Genomic DNA, 20,178 nt, shown 5'->3' with positions numbered 1-20,178 from the left:
CAGCAATTTAGATGATGACTTGGGGGGAGTTGAGAGTTCATTCATTGGGCGTTCGCAGAGCTGCGTGCGCACAACTCTCCATGCGTCACTCCCGGGAAACCTGCGAGAAAAAGAAGCGCGAGATAAGAACTTGAGCGCGGAGACTGCAATGTAATTCTATTGTTGTGCTCTGTTATCAAAAGGGTTTGGTTGCTTTTGATAATAATCGCAAAGGTCTAAAATGTGCTAAACGTTACGAAACTGCATGCAGGACGTGGTACTAAACATTCGATCGTTGTTCCGGGGATTTTGGACTTGAAAACAGCTAAATAAGCGGGGAAATGTCCTGGTGGTCGCGCGGGTAAGTTTTAGCCTAGGATATAATTTTTTGCTGTTAAGCGCTCATCAGATCTCAGTGATTAGTTAGAACATGACATTATTGCATGTGATATAATATAGTGATATTTGCAATTGTGCTCACAAAAATAAAAGATCTATCAACTTAGCCAAGTGCGGTCGTTACAGGAATGAATGTAAATGTTAATTTAGCTGTACCCTACCTTAGCCAACAACAATAAGTTAACGTTAATTTAAAAACAATCAACAGCAATTGGTGTCCTAGAAGTGCAATAATGTAGATGTGCAACAACTGTAAAACTGTGATTTTTTTTTTTTCAGTAGTCATTAACAATCAGCTAGGTTAATGCATACCAAAATCGCTATAGTGTTTGCTAACTTTAGTTAGCTGTCGTAGCTACTGATTGTGTGTATGGGCGATTAACAGGTCTATCCTGTTGTGTAGCTATAGCTTGAGTTTGTAATGTCACAAGAACTATAGGATTAAAAGACGTGATGTTTAGCAAGTTGCACTCTTTATGCAATTTTAGTTTCAGGTGTGTTGAAAGACGTTTCATGTTAAGATAATGACATCGAATGCTACCTAAGCAGTTAATTTTAATTACCGGTAGACATATTTTGCTTAAATTTTCCTATGTACTCAGCATACAAGCACTGATGTGTGCTTCGTGTCCAACAACAGTTGATGACACAAACAAGGATCCAGCAATCTGTTTATTTGCTCTCAACCTTCTCCTAACACTTGTAACACTAGGATGTGATGTTTGGTACTGTGTGTGAAGTGTACCTCTCACCCTGACACTAAGCCTTTTCCACTGCTGTTCTTATGTCCTTGTAGGGAGGATGGTGAAGAGGGGATGTGTCAGGACACAGACTCTGATGTAGCTGAGCAGAGAGACTGTGGGAAAGTCAAGGTGAAGTGGACCGGGGAAGAGGTACTTGCACTGGTGATGCCCCCCCCCCATTAGATATAAGGGTGTACATTCCAACTTACTTACTTGAATTTTTACAGGATGATAACCTCCGAGCCTTGGTTCAGAAGTTGGGACCAAATGATTGGAAACGAATTGCCAGTTATTTGCCAGTGAGTTATGTCTCTGCAATCTCTCACATCTTTGCTCACTTTGATTTATATTTCCACCAATTAACTTATAATCATCTTTTCTTAAATATTCAGAACCGCACCGAGCATCAGTGTCAACACAGATGGTTTAAAGTTCTTGATCCCGATCTGGTGAAAGGTCCATGGACAAAAGAGGAGGATGAGAAGGTGATATGATTTCTTTTTCATATAATTTGTGCTTTTGACAGTAACTTGCCCTACCATGTAGTGACAGGTTTGTAGGCATCATTTTTCACTTTATTGTTCCTTATAGATTCTGACATTAACATGTCTGTGACAGGTTCCCAAAGAAACACTGTGACTAAAAGGTTTGACTTGGCCCAAGAAGGTGATAGTGTTTTTGAATACTCTAGGTGTTTTCTATAACCAAACCACATTATTATTTCAGGTTATTGAGCTGGTGAAGAAATATGGCAACAAGCAGTGGGCCATGGTCGCCAAGCACCTGAAGGGTCGCCTGGGGAAACAGTGCCGGGAACGCTGGCACAACCACCTGAACCCTGACGTGAAGAAATCCTCCTGGACCACAGAGGAGGACCTGGTCATCTACAAGGCTCACAGTGTGCTGGGGAACCGCTGGGCTGAGATTGCCAAACTCCTCCCTGGAAGGTGGGAGAATTAGCTGTGCACAGTGCAGTTTTGTTGTACGGGTCAAAACGCCCCACGAAAAATGAAAGAAAATCCTTCACAACTTCACATTGCTAGTTTGCAACGTTTTATCAGTGCCAGCTGGGCTGTTGATGGTGTTTGCATGGTCTTTAAGTAGGTAGCTCACTAGTTTTAACTCTATAGTGCTGTGACAATTGACTGTAGACTATAGGTTTAGGATTGTGATGTTTTTTTGGACATGTTGGGGCATGTGTCTGTCCGACACAACAGCAGCATCCTTAATTTATTTACTAGCAATATGTCATAAAAATCTGGAAGATGTCACTGGACTTAATAATCACCAGCTCATAGCCAGTTAAACTCACCTTTGCATCCATGTCTCAGTGAGTGTCTATGTGTTATTGCTACTATGTGTCTGTGTTATTGCTACTGTGGTTGATACTATAATATACTACCGCTATAACGTTTCCATTTCCACTGTAGGACGGACAATGCTGTGAAGAACCATTGGAATTCCACCATCAAGCGTAAGGTGGAGATGGGGTACTACACAGGTGTGGACACCAATCTGAGAGTGACGCGCCAGACTGAGCAGGGCGAAGTCAGCGCTCATCACAGCAGCGGCCAGCCTGTAAGCTTTGCAGCTCCCTCAGAAACTCAAAAGCACTTGTATATCATGAGCTCTGTTTTAGCTGTTGTGCTTGTTACCAAATCAGTTTTGAGCAAAACACACTGAACGCTTACCTTCTGAATTTTGGATTGTTGACTTGGTTGTAGACAACTGTCATTACTGATGCTGTTGTTTTTGTTGACTTCAGGTGGAGCTGTGCTTTGATGGTGCTGTGGACAATGTTAAAGTGATGGAAACTGTGCAACAGGTATTATTCACACTTCGCAATGATGTTTGGGTGGCAGTTTGAACTCATTCACACAGATCTATATTCCTGAATAATCCAACCTAACAAAGAACGTTCTGTAATTCTGCCTCCAAATACAAATTCCTTCATTTTATTTTTCATAAATTAGAAGTTATTTCTGAAAACTTTTTCATCCCTGTGCTGCCCCCTATAGGATATTTCATGTCCTGCAGTTGAAACAGTTCCTGTTAAGCCAGAGTCCCCGCCTTGCCGAAAAGGTGTGGTGACCCCCATAAGGGACTCGGACAGCGGTGGGGAGTCAAGCATGCACCAGTGGGTGGTGGACAGCTCTGGGTTCCTGTCTCCTTCCTCGGCACCCGCCCTTAAGGAAGTGATGGAGATGATGGATGGGGTATGAATATGTGTCTCACAGGGGAGATTAAAATGCTGTACTCATCTAGCTGTGTAGCATGATTTGTCTTTTCTTTAGGATGAAATAGATTAATTTCATTCTATGTTTAAATGTAGGATTCATACTTCAAACATGTACTTGCTGTTTGTTGAAGTAAGATATACATTTCAGTTTTATTCTTTCTATGAAATTCAGTCACTCAGCACTAAAAAACCAAGCCACATACAAAGACTGTTAAATAATACTGTATTATTATTTATTAATATTATTAATAATATTATTTTCCATGAAATGTAGCCTGTACAAACAAATAAACAAAAAACTTTATGGTAAGGGAGTTGACATTCATGACGCAGCATTTCCGCTCTGTGGTCTTATAGCCAAAGGAGTTCTGTTACATGACATGGCACAATGCCAGAGCCTCTATGGCAGTGGGTTTATATTTTTACCAGCATATTCCATAAAGGCATAATAAATGCATTACTGTACTCAACTCTAGTTCCCGTCTGCCCTCCATATCGCCACCTCCTGTGCCAATTCCCTCTGTATTGTATTTCTTCATTTATCATTTCCCCACACTCCTGTGCTAATTCTTATTCTGCCTATTCTCTACTGACTTTACCTTAATTTTATTTAAATTTCACATTCCCTGTTGTCCATCAGGACATGGAGAGCTGGTGCAACCTGGCTGACGTGACCTTTGACCTCCCCGAGGAGAGCCAGAGTTCGAGTTCGAGCCCAGGGGCCGGCCCCGATCTGCTTCAGTTCCGGCTGGAGGGCAGCGCCCTGCACGAGCTGAGCAAGAGCAGCCGTGGCGAGCTCATCCCCATCTCGCCGCGCGGTGCCACGCCGCCCGCCATCATCGCCCGCCACAGCCGCCGCCGCATCGCCGGCTCGCCTGACCCCAATGACTCCATGACCCCCAAGAGCACCCCTGTCAAGATCCTCCCCTTCTCACCATCACAGGTAGGGCTGCGATCATGGCCAGTCAGAAGTCAAAGCCTGCCACTCTGAATCTCCTCTTGAAACTCCTGAAGGGGAAAGTAAAAGAAATGAGGATCAATTAATCCATTCAACTCTCCCTGCTAAGCATGTGGTCAAAACATGGCAGAAACACGTGAATAGCCCTCAAATATTAACACCATTGACCTATAAGTAGACCCCCAGACATTATTAGCTGCTGTATTATATTAACCTGATTCTGAGGTTAGACAGAGCTCCAGGAGAAGGTCTGGGGACTCCTGATATAGAGCAATGAGTTTTATAAAAGTAATGTCATCATGCGACACCGGATAATACCGTATTGGCCCGAATGAAAGACGACCCTGAATATAAGACCCCCCCTTTCAGTAGCAGTTTTTGTAGACCAAATCTTGTTTAATATAGATGCTAAAAAACACTTTGATTAGCATTGCCCATCTGATCCAGAGGGAGTGAGTGAGTTTTCCTTAAGTTGATCACATACTGCTGAAAAGACAGTAGCTACTCGAAGTCTGAGGGCAAGCACTGGGCAAGACTTTTGCAACGCAATGACAGTCCATTGCGTCGCATCATTATGGCTAGTTTTGAAGTCAGTGGGTGTTTAGCTCTTTAGTGATCTCCAAAGTCTTCAGCTGTATGACCGCTCTGCTAATGGGCATTTCATAACGTTTTTCAGTCACATATTCACACTCTCCTATCAGCCTGTTGGAAACCTCCGCTTTTAGGACCACAGATCTCTTGGTCTCCATCATTCAGGATTGTGCCACTGTTGTGAAAGAAAGATGGTGACTGCTCACTTAATTCAAAACACTTGTTACAAAATATTGATACGATGCCATCTATGGGTTTTTCAATTTATTTGTCTTGGCCCCGAATTTAAGACGACCCCACATATTTTGAGGGAAAAAAACCTTGTTTTATACATTCAGCACAATATGGTACTTAAGGCATGGCACACTTTAGTCCTCACAGTGTTTGAATCTGTGTTCTCTTTGCAGTTCTTGAACATGTGGACCAAGCAGGACACGCTGGAGCTGGAGAACCCTTCACTGACCTCCACTCCTGTATGCAGCCAGAAGGCTATTGTCACCACACCCCTGCACCGCGACAAGACGCCACTCACTCAGAAAGAAAACTCTGTGTAGGTGCCCCACACACCAGCACTTCCTGTTTTGTGATCTAATCTAAGCTATTGTATAGCAGTTGTTGTAGATCTCTCCATGTGATTTTCTTATGTCTTATGTCTTTTTGCCATGTCAATTGTATGTATGAATAGCATTTTTGATCACATATAAATAGAAGTGTATTTGTATAAATAACTAAAGTTATAGTCTTGCACTACAAAACCCTATGAGCACAGTGAATGGCTTACTACATGCACATAAGAGTCAGTCCTATACAGTATGCACCTTGTAGGGATTAATGTGACATTGTTTATAATAATCCCCGTTGACACCATTCACTTTATTGACTTCATAGATTTATCACTCCAAATCACAAGTCTAATTTGGATGCCAACCCCCGGACTCCAACACCCTTCAAAAACGCCATGGAGAAGTATGGCCCTCTACGCCCACTGGTGAGTCAGTAAAAATAAAAAAACTGTAAGAAAGTTTTTTCATGTGAAAGATTTCATGTCAAAATCCTAACAATTATTTTCTTTTCTTTTTTCTTCTAAGCCTCCAACTCCAAATCTTGAGGAGGACCTAAAAGAGGTTCTGCGCAAGGAGGCTGGGATCGAATTGATCTTGGAGGACAACACTCCTCCTCCTGAACTGAGGCGCAAACAAGCAGTAAGTTTGGGGGTGTTTCAGTTTTTTAGAAGTATTCGGTTTGTTTCTATACAGCTGTTATTAATGTGCCTAAACATGTCATGCTTATGTATTTTCTCGATATAAACATATATCAAAATGCATTGCATATTGCTCTTTCTGTTGTCGCTGATTTCAAATATTTTCCTCAGCAACGGCCTCCGATGAAGAAAGTACGGAAGTCTCTGGCGCTGGACGTGATTGACTGTAACGAGTCTGCCAGAGTGATGCCTCACAAGCACATGCCTAAGATGAGCCCTGAGGTTCGCACCTTTATCCAAACATGCACTTAACAAAACAAAATACCCATGTGAACATCTGCATTATGCCTGACTATCGTGTTTGGTATTGATAGGCTGAGACGTCACTCTCTTCATCCTTCAACTCCTCCTCGTTTTCCTGTAAGAAAGACGACAACGTTCTAGATCAGGGATTCATCCTTGGGCCGTGTGAGAATGGATTAGGTTCTCTACCAGAACCTCCAACCCCGGTGAGCAGATCATGCACTTTTTTTCCCTAAGCAGGGATAGCTACATTGTGGAATTGTTCATTTGATGTAGTACCAACGCTGAGTTTTGCTGATCCTACATTTCAATAATGCGTTTAATCCAATTGTATTATGTAGACTAATTAAAATGAAGAAAATGGCCATCAAGACTATCTGGCAGTCAGTATAGGTTACCTCCATGTTTCTTTTGTGTATAATTTACATCCAGCATTTACAGTATACTGCTTGTGTCCTCATTGTAAATTTGTTCACTCTCAGATGTCCCAGGAATGGGAGGAGGTTGTATGTGGACGGACCAAGGACCAGCTTATCCTGACCCAAAAAGCCCGACGGTTTTTGCGCTCCTTAAAAACTCACACCCCTAACCGTGCACTCATCCTGTCCTGAGTTGTCACTCACTTCAACTGATGTCAGTTCTGTCCGACTTGATTTTGTACTTTATTTGGCTCTTTATTTTGCTTTGTTATGTTTTGATGTCTAAAATAATCTGAATGCTTTTTGTAAGATAAATGAGTGTTGCTTAAATTACATGGACCTGTGATGCCCTGAATTAGCATCGCTCTCCTAGGAAGTCTCTGGATTGACTGTCACTAGCCCAGCATTGTTTTGTCTTTCTATTCTCATCTGATAACATAAGAACTGTAGCATCTCTTTTCTCATGTTGATTGCACCTCAAGTTTGCTGCACCATATATCTAGTAACCTACATGTCTTCACCTCAGTACTCATAGACAGTTGTAGAAGTACATTGAAGTTTAAGTCCCACTGTTAGTTCTGTAATTGCTCTTCTGAGACTGACATTTTTAGGGATAACCAGGCAGATCTATCACACTTGGAATAATGCAGCCTTCCCATTATTCTTCAGGTTTGGTTTGGATCAGGTTTGCATCTTAGATTGTGAAATTTAAACAGTAATAAATCAGTGAAGTAGAAAGACTTTGGTCAGAGCTGACCTGTCTATGTGTGCTAGGATGCTCATACCGCAACAGAATCATCTACATAATATAGAGCTCCTTAATTTGTCAATGAACCCTTCTGGAAATTGTGTATAGAATGTGTAATTGAATAGGACCTTAAACTCAGGCAAACCTGTATTTCCATGTTAAGATCAGGGTGATGTATTCAAAGTATTTTAGTGAAATGTCTTTTATGAAAAAAGGAGATATGTTACAGCACCAACTGTACTTAATTTAAATGTAGGTCCTAGAAGTAATTAATTATCCTCAATTCTGTGAGTTGTTTGTATAAAAACATTAAAATCGTAATATTTCAGAAAGGTGTCATTGCAGTCATTCCCCCCCAGTCTCAGACCTAACCATTCTGACAGTTTTAAATAGGGGGTGGGTTTATTTTGGTGTCTACTAGGAAAGACCAATGAGAAAGAGACACAATACCTCCAAAACACCTCCCGCCCACTCACTACAAACCAGAGTGATTATTCTTTTCTTAAATATAAATGTCCATTAAATAGATAATGCTTTAGCAAAACGGACTATTACGTTATTTATTTGTGATTGCTTTAACACGCAGATATATTTTTTAAATGTGCCCAGAACAGTAATAAAATGTTGTACATTCGCTGGATTCGGAATCACCCAACCATTCTGTCGGATAGGGAACAAAGATATTTTGCACTACGGGTTAGTAAAGATTTCATAAAATAATTATAATAAGACTTAACAAATATACAAGCATAATGTCAGAAGTACTGTTGGGTGCATTTGATATCGATTGAAATTGTTACATGACAATTAAGAAAGTTGATTTCTGACATTCTCACCCATAAACACAACATGGTATATCCAAATCAGGTCCCGGAACTATTCGTTAGGCTTGTGGTGACGCTGCATTCGGCGACATGGCGCAAACTAGTAAGTGAGATTTTCTTGGTTTGTCATTTAATATTTTGCAAGTTGTCTACAGTACAATCGCTGTTCTGCAGCACAGCATTTTAAACCTTAAAGTAATCCAACAGAAATACCACTTACATCGAAAACATTCAGCGTTCCATTCAATTTTAGTTCTGCAAGTCGGTCAATGGCTCGTGCAGGTACCCATCCATAATGAATGGCTGAAGAGACCTAGCTAGCTTTATAGCTAATCAAATAGCCTACATACTCTGTGAAATGGGATGTGCAGGCAGCCTGGCCAGTCGACTTATTATTTGACCGGTGGCCATTATGAGCTTAATGCGCTGTATTTTGTTTTCTTAGAATATCTTAAAAACGTATACGTAGTCAATAGACTGCTGAGATGACAAGCTAGACGTGTGCATGCCAGACATAGCTAAGTAGCTAGCTAACATTAACTAGCTACCTGAAAACGGTGATCGTTGCTTTCGTGTTCTTAAATGTTTTGGACGTTGTAGTTATATTACTTTCCCATGATACAAGCACCAGTACACACAGTATGAGTATGAATGTTTGACGCAAAGTGCTGCCACAAAGTGTGTTATACTGTGTGAGACAATTGCTATGGAATGACTACTTCCTTGTCTGAATCCAGGGTTACTTTGTTTGGTGCTCCTTGCGCTGGCGGTCGGGGCTCAAGCCCTAACCCCGTCTCATCACCTAACAGCGTCTGATGTGGCACGACTGGAAGCCCGGCTGGCCCAGCCCTTCACAGACCTGCAGTCTGCATACTTCTCCATTGTTGGCCTGAGCAAGTTGGGAGTGACTGTAGCGGATGCAGATGTAAGCATCTACAGTATACACATGTCCAATCTACCAATAAATATGACTTATGAGTAAGAATGATGGTGTCCATAAGATTAAGCGCAAATGAAAAGGAGATTGAATTTTAAATGTTGCCTGTCTCCACAGGAAGCATGCCGATTCCTGAAGTCAAATCTGGATCCATCAAATATTGAGTCTTTATTCTATGCTGCTGAGTCTGGTCAAGCACTTGCAGGATGTGAGGTAAGTGTAATATTATGTGTTTTTTGCTTTTTATGTTGAACTTTAATTAAATGTCAGATACTCCACTTCATTGTGGTATGTGTGTTAACTTTAAGGTTATTTTGGCCTGTTATGTTAAACCTGCATCCTAATTGGCAACCTCAACACACTTTTGTCAACCTCTGCACAGATCCCAGTGTCAAATGAGACCCGGGACCTCCTGCTGGCCGCAGTGAGTGAGGACTCCAGCGTGGCTCAGATCTATCAGGCAGTGGGCGCCCTCAACTCCCTGGGACTCCCTCTAGCCTCCCAGGAAGTGGTCAGTGCTCTCTCCGCCCGCATCACCAAAGAGGACAATGTACTTGGGTAAGTGTTTTGAGTTTTTATCGAGAGGGTGAGTCATTTGGCAAATGCTGTTAGCCATCGTAGCTTGAGATAAGGTGTGCAGTTGTAATGTTTGTGTTCTATGTAAAGTTGCAATCAATTTCATTCTTTTTTTTTTGGTTCTGAGCTTAACAAGAAGAGCTATCGGAACTGTATTTGCTGTGATGTGACATTATTTTCTGGGCAGGACTGAGAAACAGTTGCCAGTTGAGCTCTTTTGGCTTTGAATGAAGTGCTTGGTCATTGCCTAAATCACGACCAACTTGGATGTCAATTTGAATACTCACAAGGAAACTAGGATTGGTGTGATCTAGAGATCATGCTCTCTATTTTAAATGATTTTTGTTTCAGTGGGAGTTATTTTAATCTCTCTCTCTCTCTCTCTCTCTCTCTCTCTCTCTCTCTCTCTCTCTCTCTCTCTCTCTCTCTCTCTCTCTCTCTCTCTCTCTCTCTGGTGTAGAATCATCTATGCCCTCCACACAGCTGCTCGTCTCTCTCAGCAGGCAGAACTGGGTGGGATCCTGGAGGAGATTGAGGTAAGTGCACACTTGTAAGTGTTTTGTGAGACCTGTAGATGGGGCTTCGGAGCATCAGATAATCACCTTTAGTTTACACTCAGCTTCTGAAGTGTTAATAGAGATTTGTGTAATCTTATACACTTAAAGTTTTAACCTTGTTTTTTTGGTTTGTTATTTTTTATTTGTCATACTAATGCAGTCACCCACAGAAGTACATGTACAAGTCTCCAAATTACCTTTATTATTCTCAGCATCATAGTTGGCCCCACAAGACTTCCTTTTTAACATTCCATATGTTATCTTAATGCAGAGGAAGTAGATTGGGGCCCAAATAGAACGTTCAAGCATTGGTTTTGTTTACCTTGTTGAAAGGTTCTATTAAATCCATGATGGTCAGATTCACTAATTCACCCTGATGTGTCCCCAGGACCTGGCAGCTCGTCTGGATGACCTTGGTGGACTTTTCCTTCAATTTGAAGAAGGCCTGGAGGCCACTGCCTTGTTTGTCAGTGCCGCCTATGGTCTGTCCGACCATATGGATATGGAGCCCCCACTTAAAGAGGTACACTATTTACCTGATATTATGTGTTGACGGACATGTTCCGTATCCTGGAAATCCAGAGTTCTCGCGAGAGCACAATTTGAATTTGCTCAGCGATTCACTCTGGCAATGAGTAATGATGCTCATTAACTATGCCCATGGAACCAAGCTGTACCAATCACATTGGTGTATCTGATATACAGTACAGTAGTACAGCTAAACAGATGACGTCAGCGCTGCAACCTCAAAGTCCCGAATCAGTCAGTAAACAGTGGTCGTAGTGTTATCCAATTGTGTGCAGTGGTATTTTCAAATGCATGCTTGGTGCCGCCCCTCGAGTTGGGCCCTTTTCATTACTCATAGCCAGACCCTTAAATCTTTCTAGATTTGGGTCTGGATTTCCAGGCTACATGTTTAGCACTTTTGTTTGCAAATTAGTAAGTACTATACCTAATGGTTGAAGGACCAGGGAAATCAATCAGGAGATGATGTAGTACATGAGAGCGGTGCAGCACTGTTACAGTAAAATAAAAAATACTGAACTACTAAAATAAAGCATGTAGCTGAAGCATTCCAGTAGCGAGCGTATAAATGGTTTTAAAAGACTGGTCTAATTTTTTCAATTGTGCGCATTGTTATCACTTCTGGTGTAGCCAGTTCCATTGATTATTGTGGAAACTAATGGCTGCAGCATAATCTCTATGCATGAAATGCCTCAGGCATAGACTGTATATGGGTTGTGTTGTACTGTGTTTGAGTGTATATTTAGGTGAAACATCCTAGTCATTGCTTGATGAACATGTCTCTTTGCTCTTCAGGGAGAAACCTGGTGTTATTGTGGAATTGTCAGAATTGCTGGGCAGTTAGCTCACAGTAAATCACATTTAATTTTGCCTTTCACAGGACCAGGTCATCCAGCTGGTGAACTCCATCTTCAGTAAGAAGTCCTGGGACTCTCTGGCGGAGGCCTTCAGCGTGGCCAGTGCAGCTGCTGCCCTCTCCAGCAACCGCTTCCATGTGCCCGTGATCGTCAGTGCCCAGGGCCCCGCCTCTGTGTCCCACAGCCAGCCCACCCTGCAGGTAAACACTGAGGCTGCCTTCACGCTTGGTCCGTTTAACTGGACCGAGCCTGAGTGGGATTGCTCCCCTGTAACCGTCTAGCTGGTCTTGGGTTTGCACCTGAGTTCGGTAGACTGTGTTAACACGGTCAAAAATAACCAATGGTCCAAATGAACTCTGGTCTGGACCAAAGGGTCTAGTGTGAATGTACCATGAATCTGGAGTGGCTACATTTTGGGTAAACTCTGAGGAAAATGTACATGGATGGCTGAATTCTCAGAAAGCAGTTGTACTAGTAAAGAAAATATCAGTTTGGAGTAAATTAACTTTGTTTTGGTTAGGACCATGTCATGGAGTTCAGTGGCACATAGTTGTTAACTATTATATGACTTTTTAGGATAATTGTCATTAAAAGGACTGACTGTCTGAAATGGTTTTAAATGAGTCGTTAATCTTTGCCTGTTGTCCCGTTCCTCAGCTCCAGGTGACCGATGTGCTTTGCCAGCCCCTGGTGTCTGCCAATGTGGTGGTGGAGAGTGCAAGCGATGTGGCTTCAAAGAGAGTCATCCTGAGCCAGACCCCCTTCACTCTACGAGAGTAAGTACCTCCCTTTTACTGACTCAAATCAAGATCAGGTGCTCTTAATGGCTTTTGTGTCACAAAGAGGAAAACTGATAGAAAGCAGAAACACACATTTGGACCATCAGAAAATGAAGTTTTGTTGTTGTTGTTTTGAACCAGTATTTGTGTGATTTTGTTTAAAATTCTTTACATTTCTTTCACAGTGGTGTCTTTGAGCTGAATTTCATGGACAGCCAACCGGCCAGCGGCTACTACCAGTTTGCTGTTGCCGTCACTGGAGACAGCAGGCTTATTGCAAACCATGTTGAGGTTGGTGTGCACTCACTTCACAAACTTAATTGACATTTGGAACTTCTAACATTTATGTCAGATTTAGGAATAATTTATTTTGCAGACATTATGCAGGTCTGCAGTTTAATTGCTCTGGGCTTGTCATCAGATGATTCAGAAACTCATTAAGGCTGATTTTTGTCTGTGGGCTGGCAATTAATTGGTTGAATGCTTGACAGGCCTGGGCTCAAGGGCAGTTAATCACACAATACATGTCATTTTTCTGTTTCTGTGGGGTCGCCACAGGTAATTAGATTAACAATAACATATTAGCATTAGAGGTAAAGGTCAAACCAATTAACCAGAGTTATTTTTTTACAGTTGATTCATAAATAGCATGACCGATTGCAGACGTTTTACCCTTCCATAGTCACCTTTGTACAGTTTGACTCAAGAGTGCGCACATGTCAAGGGTCTGTATTTATTATAACGATTTCTGCCTTCTTATTTTGTTAGCTCAAAGTGAAGGTGTCTACAGAGGTAGCCATCACTAATATGGACCTCTCTGTGGTAGACAAGGACCAGAGTATTGGAACCAAGACCACAAGGTGAACGTCTTTAATTGACTAACTATTATACCACTGTTTCTCCATCATTAGCTGTTTCTGAGTACTAATGCTGTGCGGTACTGTCTTCTCAGAGTGGACCATCCCAGCAAGGCGAAGAACTCCTTCATGGCTGACAGCCACCAGAACTTTGCCATGTCCTTCCAGCTAGTGGATGTCAATACAGGGGTTGAACTCACCCCCCATCAGGTATGCATAATTTAATTGGTCCCTCTGCCATCATAAAACTGGTACATGCTCTGGAAAAGTGAACATTTTTCTTACATAGAATATAGAATTAATGCATGTTGATTGTGTTGTAGCTCAAGTACTCTTATAAAGTGTAAAATAATGAGTTACCTATGGTTCTTACATGTGCTGTGCTGAATATCATTTTTCCCCCTTAGAAGTGAAAACAAAAATTTTAACTTTGGCTCATTTTATATTGAAATTAAGTCTGGAACGAGTTTTACTGGGAATTTTTTTTACTCTTCCTTCTCAGGTGTTTGTGAGGCTGCACAACCAGAAGACTGGACAGGAGGTGGTGTTTGTGGCCGAGCCAGACACAAAGAATGTGTACAAGTTTGAACTGGACACAGCCGAGAGGAAGTCTGAGTTTGACTCCATGTCAGGCACCTACGCCCTCTACCTGATGATAGGAGACGCCACCCTGCAGAACCCCATCCTCTGGAATGTGGTAAGTGACCGCTGAAGATACCAAACTACAAGAGACTTTGAATGAACAATGTTAGAGGCTTTAGATTTTTCAAACTATATACTGTCTTTGTTGTTTTTTTTTTTGTTGTCAATGTTATGGACAAAATTGTGAACAGCTTTGGCACTCAAACCATTTCATACCTGTAGTGCCATATTGTTTAATTTCTACCACCTTTTCACAGGCTGATGTCGTACTGAAGTTCCTGGACGAGGAGGCCCCTTCAGCTGTCCAGGCTAAAACCCTCTATGTCCCTAAGCCTGAGATCAAGGTATATTACTCTGATACCACACCATCAAACTCTACTACAACCACAACATCAGCAACAACAGCTTGTATTTATATAGCGCTTTATCAAGGCACCCAAAGTGCTTTACAGTGAAGGGGAACCTCACTAACCACCACTAATGCATAGCACCCACCTGGGTGATTCATGGCAGCCATTATGAGCCAGAACACTCACAACGCACAGCAGCTTGAAGTGGTGGAGAGTTAGGGAATGCCACATATACATATACAGCCAGTGTACTAGGGCTGCACGATATTAGGAAAACATGCGATATGCGATAACATTATTGAGTACTGCGATAACGATATAACTTTCGATATTTAAATATTTAATGTTTTTCTCCACCTCATGTTTTTCTCCAACCTCATACGCTGCGCATCCCACGTTATTAGGCTACCGGCATGCCGAGTGCAGCGGAAAGTGAAAGTAAGGGGTTGCGATCGCACAGTCCAACGAAGTAGGCTAAACAACTTTTACAAACAACGAATCCTGATACCTCTCTGCTGCTGTCTGGGGCTTTTGCTAAATGCAAATCATGAAATACGATATATTTTAGATATATCGTGCAGCCCTACAGTGTACCCACATATACAGGCCATGTGTGTATCTCAGCTTGGGAAGTAGCCATACTGTTGAATCTCATAAAGGTAAAGGTCCATCTTGCAACCTGCAAACAGGGCTCCCACGGTCATGGGGAAACCTGGAAAAGTCATGGAATTGTAAAATCCCATTTTCCAGGCCTGGATAAATCATGGAGTTCAGTAAATTCCTTGAAGGTTTTGGAAAAGTCATGACATTTCATTGTCCAACCAGGGACTCAGGGTAGCGTATATCATGTGGCAAAGTTCGGTTGCTTCCTTCATAGATAATGAATGATGGGGGAGAAAACACATTTTATTGAATTCAAAAAAGGTAGTTCCACCGCGCTTCTGAATTCAGGTCTGGTGTTTCACAGGAGAGGACCGATCATGTGGAGAGGGAGAAGGTTGACCGGAGCACACAGAGATGGCTTTTAGTTGTATTTTATTATGGTCCAAAGCAATAGACTAACGTTTCAACACTTCTGTGTCTTCGTCAGAGTACATGATCTCCCATGGAATCTGACGTAGACACAGAAGTGTTGAAACGTTAGTTCCCTCTGTGCTCCGGTGAACCTTCTCTTTCTCCACATTTTATCCAGTCTCGTATATCACATTACATCATTAGTCTCAACCTGTGGTGTAAAGTAAGCTGTACTTATTGGCTGTGAAAAAAGGCATGGAAGGTTATTGAAACCTTTCAGTAACCTTTTCAAGGTTATTGAAAAGTCATGGAAAGGTTTTGAAATTGTCAGTAAAAAAGGGTGGGAGCCCTGTACAAACTTCAGTAGAGTAGCCTTATGAAGTTGTGTTTTTGTTTTTCAGCACTTGTTCCGTGAGCCAGAGAAGAGGCCCCCCAATGTGGTGTCCACCACCTTCACTGCTCTTGTGCTCTCGCCATTCCTGTTACTGCTCATTCTGGTAAGCTGCTTTGTTTGCACTCTCCAGTTTAATATTCCTACGCACTTGACAAGTGTAAAGTATCCCTGCGGTGTATGTGTAGTGTTATTCAGACAAAATAAAATACTTTGTTTGTTTCCAGCCCTTCTGTGTGAAACCTTTTATTTGATATCATATTCACATGTAATTAAAGTGCACTGGATAAGTAGAGCTTTGTGTTGTGAGTGTTTTGGAGCTACTCATGGTCAATTTGAGAGAAGCTCTATCTCTATGAGTCAGCTTTATTTTCTAGTCTTTTGTTATGCTGCTAGACAACACAAACTGATGTTGGTATCTCACGGTCTGTCTATTCCCCTATGGTCCTGTCTCCCCCTTCCTTATGCAACCCTCCCCTCTCTCTCTCCTCCCTGTCTCACAGTGGTTCAAGCTGGGAGCCAACATTGCCAACCTCAGTCTCTCTCCCAGCACTGTGCTCTTCCATGTTGGCCATGCAGGTGAGCCGAAACATCCACATACATAATGTGTATGTCATCTGTTGAGTTAACCTGCTGTCTTTGGTTTAAAGACAAGGAAGGGCATGTTGGCAAATATATGAAAGAGGATTTAAAAAAAAGATATTATATGTGGATGATTATGTTGTAATGTGCAATGTGTGTTGTAATAAGATGCGGTGCCTTGTGTCTGTCTTCCAACTTGTCAGTGGATAGAGACCCAATGTGGTGATTTTTTTTTTTTTTAAATGTCCTCCACATTAAATGTTATGTTCTGTTTATTTTCCAGCCATGCTTGGTCTCATGTACGTATACTGGACTCACCTCAACATGTTCCAGACCCTTAAATATCTGGCCATCGTCGGCAGTCTCACATTCCTGGCTGGAAACCGCATGCTGGCTCAAAAAGCAGTCAAAAGGTACCCGACCTTCATACACCATCACCCAGACATGTTAATAGACAAAATCACTGCTTTAGTCTTACAATTATTTTGACCTTAGGACCGTTCACACTATAGGAACTTTTTGTAGTTCCTAGAACTGCTTTTTTTCCACGAATTCGTACAGCATGGAATTGGGGATTATTGAGTTCCTCTGACCGCAGTTCCTATTTGAGCACCTTCATGGCGGTAGGGTCTTTTCTTTGCGCATAGGTACCATTACTGATGTACATGCCAACTTGGTCAAGGCAGCAGAAGCGCCATTTTTAAAAATCTCTAAAAATAATTCTGCTACTGTTTAAAATGAAAACTGCACGAGAAGGCTGCAGAGACTGACTGTCACATGAAAAATGCCTTCTGGGCAGATGAGAAGAAGGATGAAGGCAATGCTGATTTATTTTTTTTGTTAAATGCTTCCTGATACCATGAGCTTCTAGTTTGTCAATACACTCAGTCCTTTTAGGCAAGTCCCTCCACTCGGCGGCCATATACCAACGTTTTATGGGCACTCATCGGGCACAGTCTTTGGGTCGAACTGCGCGTGCGCAAGGCTTCACGACACCAATCTTGCTCCAACGGCGAGATCACAACACATGATTGGCACGATGTCTTCACAACACACCATATGATTGGCTCAATGTATTCACATCACACCACATGATTGGCTCAATGTATTCACATGTCGATGTTTTGCAGAGGAAGGGGTGGGATATGTGTAGACAACGGCCGTATTGGCGTGACAAACTAGCCCTATGCATTTCTATGGACTATTTTTTGAGTGCTGTGTCTCCACATTAGAAAGTCTCTGATACACTTCAGTAGCTAGTAACTAAATAATGCTGTTCGTTGCATTACTTTATGTTCGTGTAGTAATTGGGCTACTGACGTGTGTGAAGTCGGCACTGTGTGCGAAAGCAAACCGAAAAAAATCCCTAGGAACTGTAGTTCTTGGGGTAGCCTTTCCAGTTAGTAGTGGGTGGAACTGGGTTCTTGGAACTATTGTCTGAATGTGCCTATTGTTGACGTATCACCAGAGGGGGAAAAATATCAACGGATTTAAACAGAATTGTGCATTAGTAAGAGGGAGGGCTCTATTCAAAGTGAGCTCAAAGTGTCTTTTCAAAATGTCACTTCTGCATTAGCAGAGCGAAAGACTATCCAGTAGTTTCCTGTTAGCGAACAGTTAGTTGGAATAGGCCTCCCTCCATCTAATGTCCCATGTGAGATCCATGTGGCATACTTCAGAGCAGGCCATGACCCACCAGTCCTTAGCCCTATCCCTGGGGATGTTAGGCAGGCCAGGGCTCACAGTGAAGAGCTTGCCCCTCTCTCCTGTGGGACATAGGAAGGGCACGAAGGCCAGTCAAGCACTTTGCTACGGTGTAATTGGCTCCCAGAATATGCACAAGAGGGTTCTGTGTGCTGTTGGGTCGTCAGGGTTGGTCGTCAGTGTTCAGTATGACACCCTTGTTAAATCCACGTAGTCTGTCTCTCTGTAAACAGCAGGATGTATAAAACCTGTGCTGTCTGCTTTCTGTAAATCCCACTTCCTTTCCAGTGCCACTCCTGTGAACAGGTCTCACTTTTACTCTTCTCCCTTGTGCTGTCGCTCTCCTGCAGCGCTTGTTTCCTTAAACCACCTATCCACTCCTCTTTCTCTCTTTGTTTCTCTCTTTTTTCCCCCCATCTGTCTCTCTGTCTTTCGTCTTTGCTCCTCTTTCAGGATTGCCGCTGAACAAAGTAGTAGGTTGGCAAAGTATAGGAGCCTGCGGTAAAAACACTCTGAGATAGTATCAAAGCCCAGTCTTCCAGGCTGAAGTAAGGCTTTATTCCACCCACTCCCTCACCCATGTGCTTCCCAAATACCCCTGCATTTCCCTTACTCCACATCAAAGAGCATGGCATGGTGTTGCATTCTGGATCAGTGGTGTGTTTTTGTATGTCATGAGTGTCCGTGTGAGTGAAAGGCTACAACCTCCCAGCTACAGACGCTCGCTGACCATTGCCTCCCACTTTTGTTCTGTTGGTCTATGGAGAGGTTTCCCTGTGTTCTGTTTTTGCATGGCACAGCGGGCAGTGGTTTGAACAGGAGCAGATCTGCCCAGGGTCTGTCCCACAATATAACATAAAATATGTAACATTTCATTCATGTTACACTGTCATGTACCTCATTTACCTCCATATAGATGTGTAAGAAATGTGCATGAGAAATTCGTTAGATTTCATTGTAAGAATAACACTGGTTGTGTCCATGTCGGTCTCAAGTTGTGTTTGGTTGACCAGAGGCTTTTTTTTGTATTGATTTTGTGTGATTGTTTTCCTACAGTGTATACATGTTTATCTCTGAATTTCAATGCCATTTGCTTGGCCTTTTTTACTGATGTGTCCCCTTTGCATTTTTTTCAGACTTGAGGGGAAATAATGACAAGACATTTCTACAGAAGACAAGAATCCTTCAGTTTGTCAGTGGTTTTATTTAAATCTCATTCAAACAGAAGCCCTTTACACTCAGTAGGCTGAATCAAGACCTCAAGATGTTTGTGAAGTTCTTGCCTCCGTCTTTGGTTGAGTGTAAACTATTTGGGCCCATCATTTTCAGTTTGGTCCAGTCATACAGAAAAAAAAATGCAGTTTATAATTTTCCCATTTTCTAGTAACTGAATGCACTGTACAATGAGAAATGTGAGTTTCTTGACAAATGCTTGTGAATAGACATGGTTTGGCCATAATGTTTCCACTAAAGCCTGTAATATAATGTCAGTGTATGAGTACATTGTTGAATTGAATTCTGTTTTTTATTGTTTTTCACATTGGGGATGGAAATATTGATCTTTAAAAAAACATTTGAACAGGTGTCAGGTTGTTAAATATGTTTTTGAATGTTTTGGACAAGACTTTGTCTGTAATGGATGTCATGTTATTTTTGGGTGTGTTCATGTGTCAATCTGCTGAATCAGTGGATTGATATTTTTTCCAATTCTAGAATGAAGTCTTTGTATGCTCACTATATCCGTTACAAACAGATAGGAGCCAAAACACTCTAAATCAGGAGAGATTAATCTTGTCCACACACCTCCCTACCACATGCAACACTCAACAATGGCAGACAATGTTTTGTAATTAAAACAAAATAAAAGGATGGGGTGGAACATTCTGGTAGTCCTGTTATGATTTTTGCCAGATGTTTTATTAGCTAATATGGGTTTGTGTCATCATTGGAGTGGACCGTGTCTGCAGCACAAAAACACTCAACTTAAAACCTTTCATTTTAAT

At 42.0% G+C, this 20,178-nt stretch overlaps 2 protein-coding genes across 4 annotated transcripts; both read left to right on the top strand.

The window, feature by feature from the left end:
* The first annotated feature begins 69 nt into the window (after window positions 1-69).
* On the top strand, window positions 70-8,253 carry mybl2b (v-myb avian myeloblastosis viral oncogene homolog-like 2b). Its single transcript, XM_042088770.1, has 16 exons — window positions 70-340; window positions 1,175-1,271; window positions 1,349-1,420; window positions 1,514-1,606; window positions 1,848-2,068; window positions 2,552-2,699; window positions 2,887-2,946; window positions 3,140-3,337; window positions 4,001-4,303; window positions 5,317-5,459; window positions 5,798-5,897; window positions 5,998-6,111; window positions 6,282-6,392; window positions 6,485-6,619; window positions 6,896-8,067; window positions 8,190-8,253. The coding sequence occupies exons 1-15, from the start codon at window positions 321-323 to the stop codon at window positions 7,022-7,024; spliced, it is 1,944 nt and encodes a 647-aa protein (XP_041944704.1). The 5' UTR covers window positions 70-320; the 3' UTR covers window positions 7,025-8,067; window positions 8,190-8,253.
* Window positions 8,254-8,257: 4 nt separating this feature from the next.
* Window positions 8,258-20,056, top strand: rpn2 (ribophorin II). Of its 3 annotated transcripts, XM_042088771.1 has the most exons (19): window positions 8,258-8,276; window positions 8,448-8,507; window positions 9,142-9,329; window positions 9,459-9,554; window positions 9,724-9,899; window positions 10,378-10,453; window positions 10,863-10,997; window positions 11,880-12,056; window positions 12,514-12,632; window positions 12,821-12,926; window positions 13,404-13,495; window positions 13,588-13,702; window positions 13,995-14,189; window positions 14,392-14,478; window positions 15,900-15,995; window positions 16,393-16,468; window positions 16,755-16,884; window positions 18,629-18,723; window positions 19,312-20,056. In XM_042088771.1, exons 2-18 carry the CDS (start codon window positions 8,495-8,497, stop codon window positions 18,678-18,680), a joined length of 1,929 nt encoding a protein of 642 aa, XP_041944705.1. In that variant the 5' UTR covers window positions 8,258-8,276; window positions 8,448-8,494; the 3' UTR covers window positions 18,681-18,723; window positions 19,312-20,056. The 3 variants fall into 3 exon arrangements, with proteins under 3 accessions (XP_041944705.1, XP_041944707.1, XP_041944706.1); XM_042088773.1 differs by lacking the exon at window positions 18,629-18,723; XM_042088772.1 differs by lacking the exons at window positions 8,258-8,276; window positions 8,448-8,507 and adding an exon at window positions 8,659-8,686.
* Window positions 20,057-20,178: the final 122 nt, after the last annotated feature.

The sequence above is a fragment of the Alosa sapidissima genome, chromosome 4 (assembly GCF_018492685.1).
Source record: "Alosa sapidissima isolate fAloSap1 chromosome 4, fAloSap1.pri, whole genome shotgun sequence".
In the NCBI taxonomy this organism is placed as follows: domain Eukaryota; kingdom Metazoa; phylum Chordata; class Actinopteri; order Clupeiformes; family Clupeidae; genus Alosa; species Alosa sapidissima.
This window is presented reverse-complemented; position numbering and strand designations above follow the sequence as displayed.

Bases quoted from the DNA above. Each gene is read 5' to 3' on its own strand.
- mybl2b (XM_042088770.1), top strand. From the start codon at position 321: ATGTCCTGGTGGTCGCGCGG. The intron at 2,947-3,139 runs GTATTATTCACA...TGCCCCCTATAG, and splicing joins TGATGGAAACTGTGCAACAG to GATATTTCATGTCCTGCAGT. The intron at 5,898-5,997 runs GTGAGTCAGTAA...TTTTCTTCTAAG, and splicing joins ATGGCCCTCTACGCCCACTG to CCTCCAACTCCAAATCTTGA.
- rpn2 (XM_042088771.1), top strand. The intron at 12,633-12,820 runs GTAAGTACCTCC...TTTCTTTCACAG, and splicing joins ACCCCCTTCACTCTACGAGA to TGGTGTCTTTGAGCTGAATT. The intron at 14,190-14,391 runs GTAAGTGACCGC...ACCTTTTCACAG, and splicing joins ACCCCATCCTCTGGAATGTG to GCTGATGTCGTACTGAAGTT.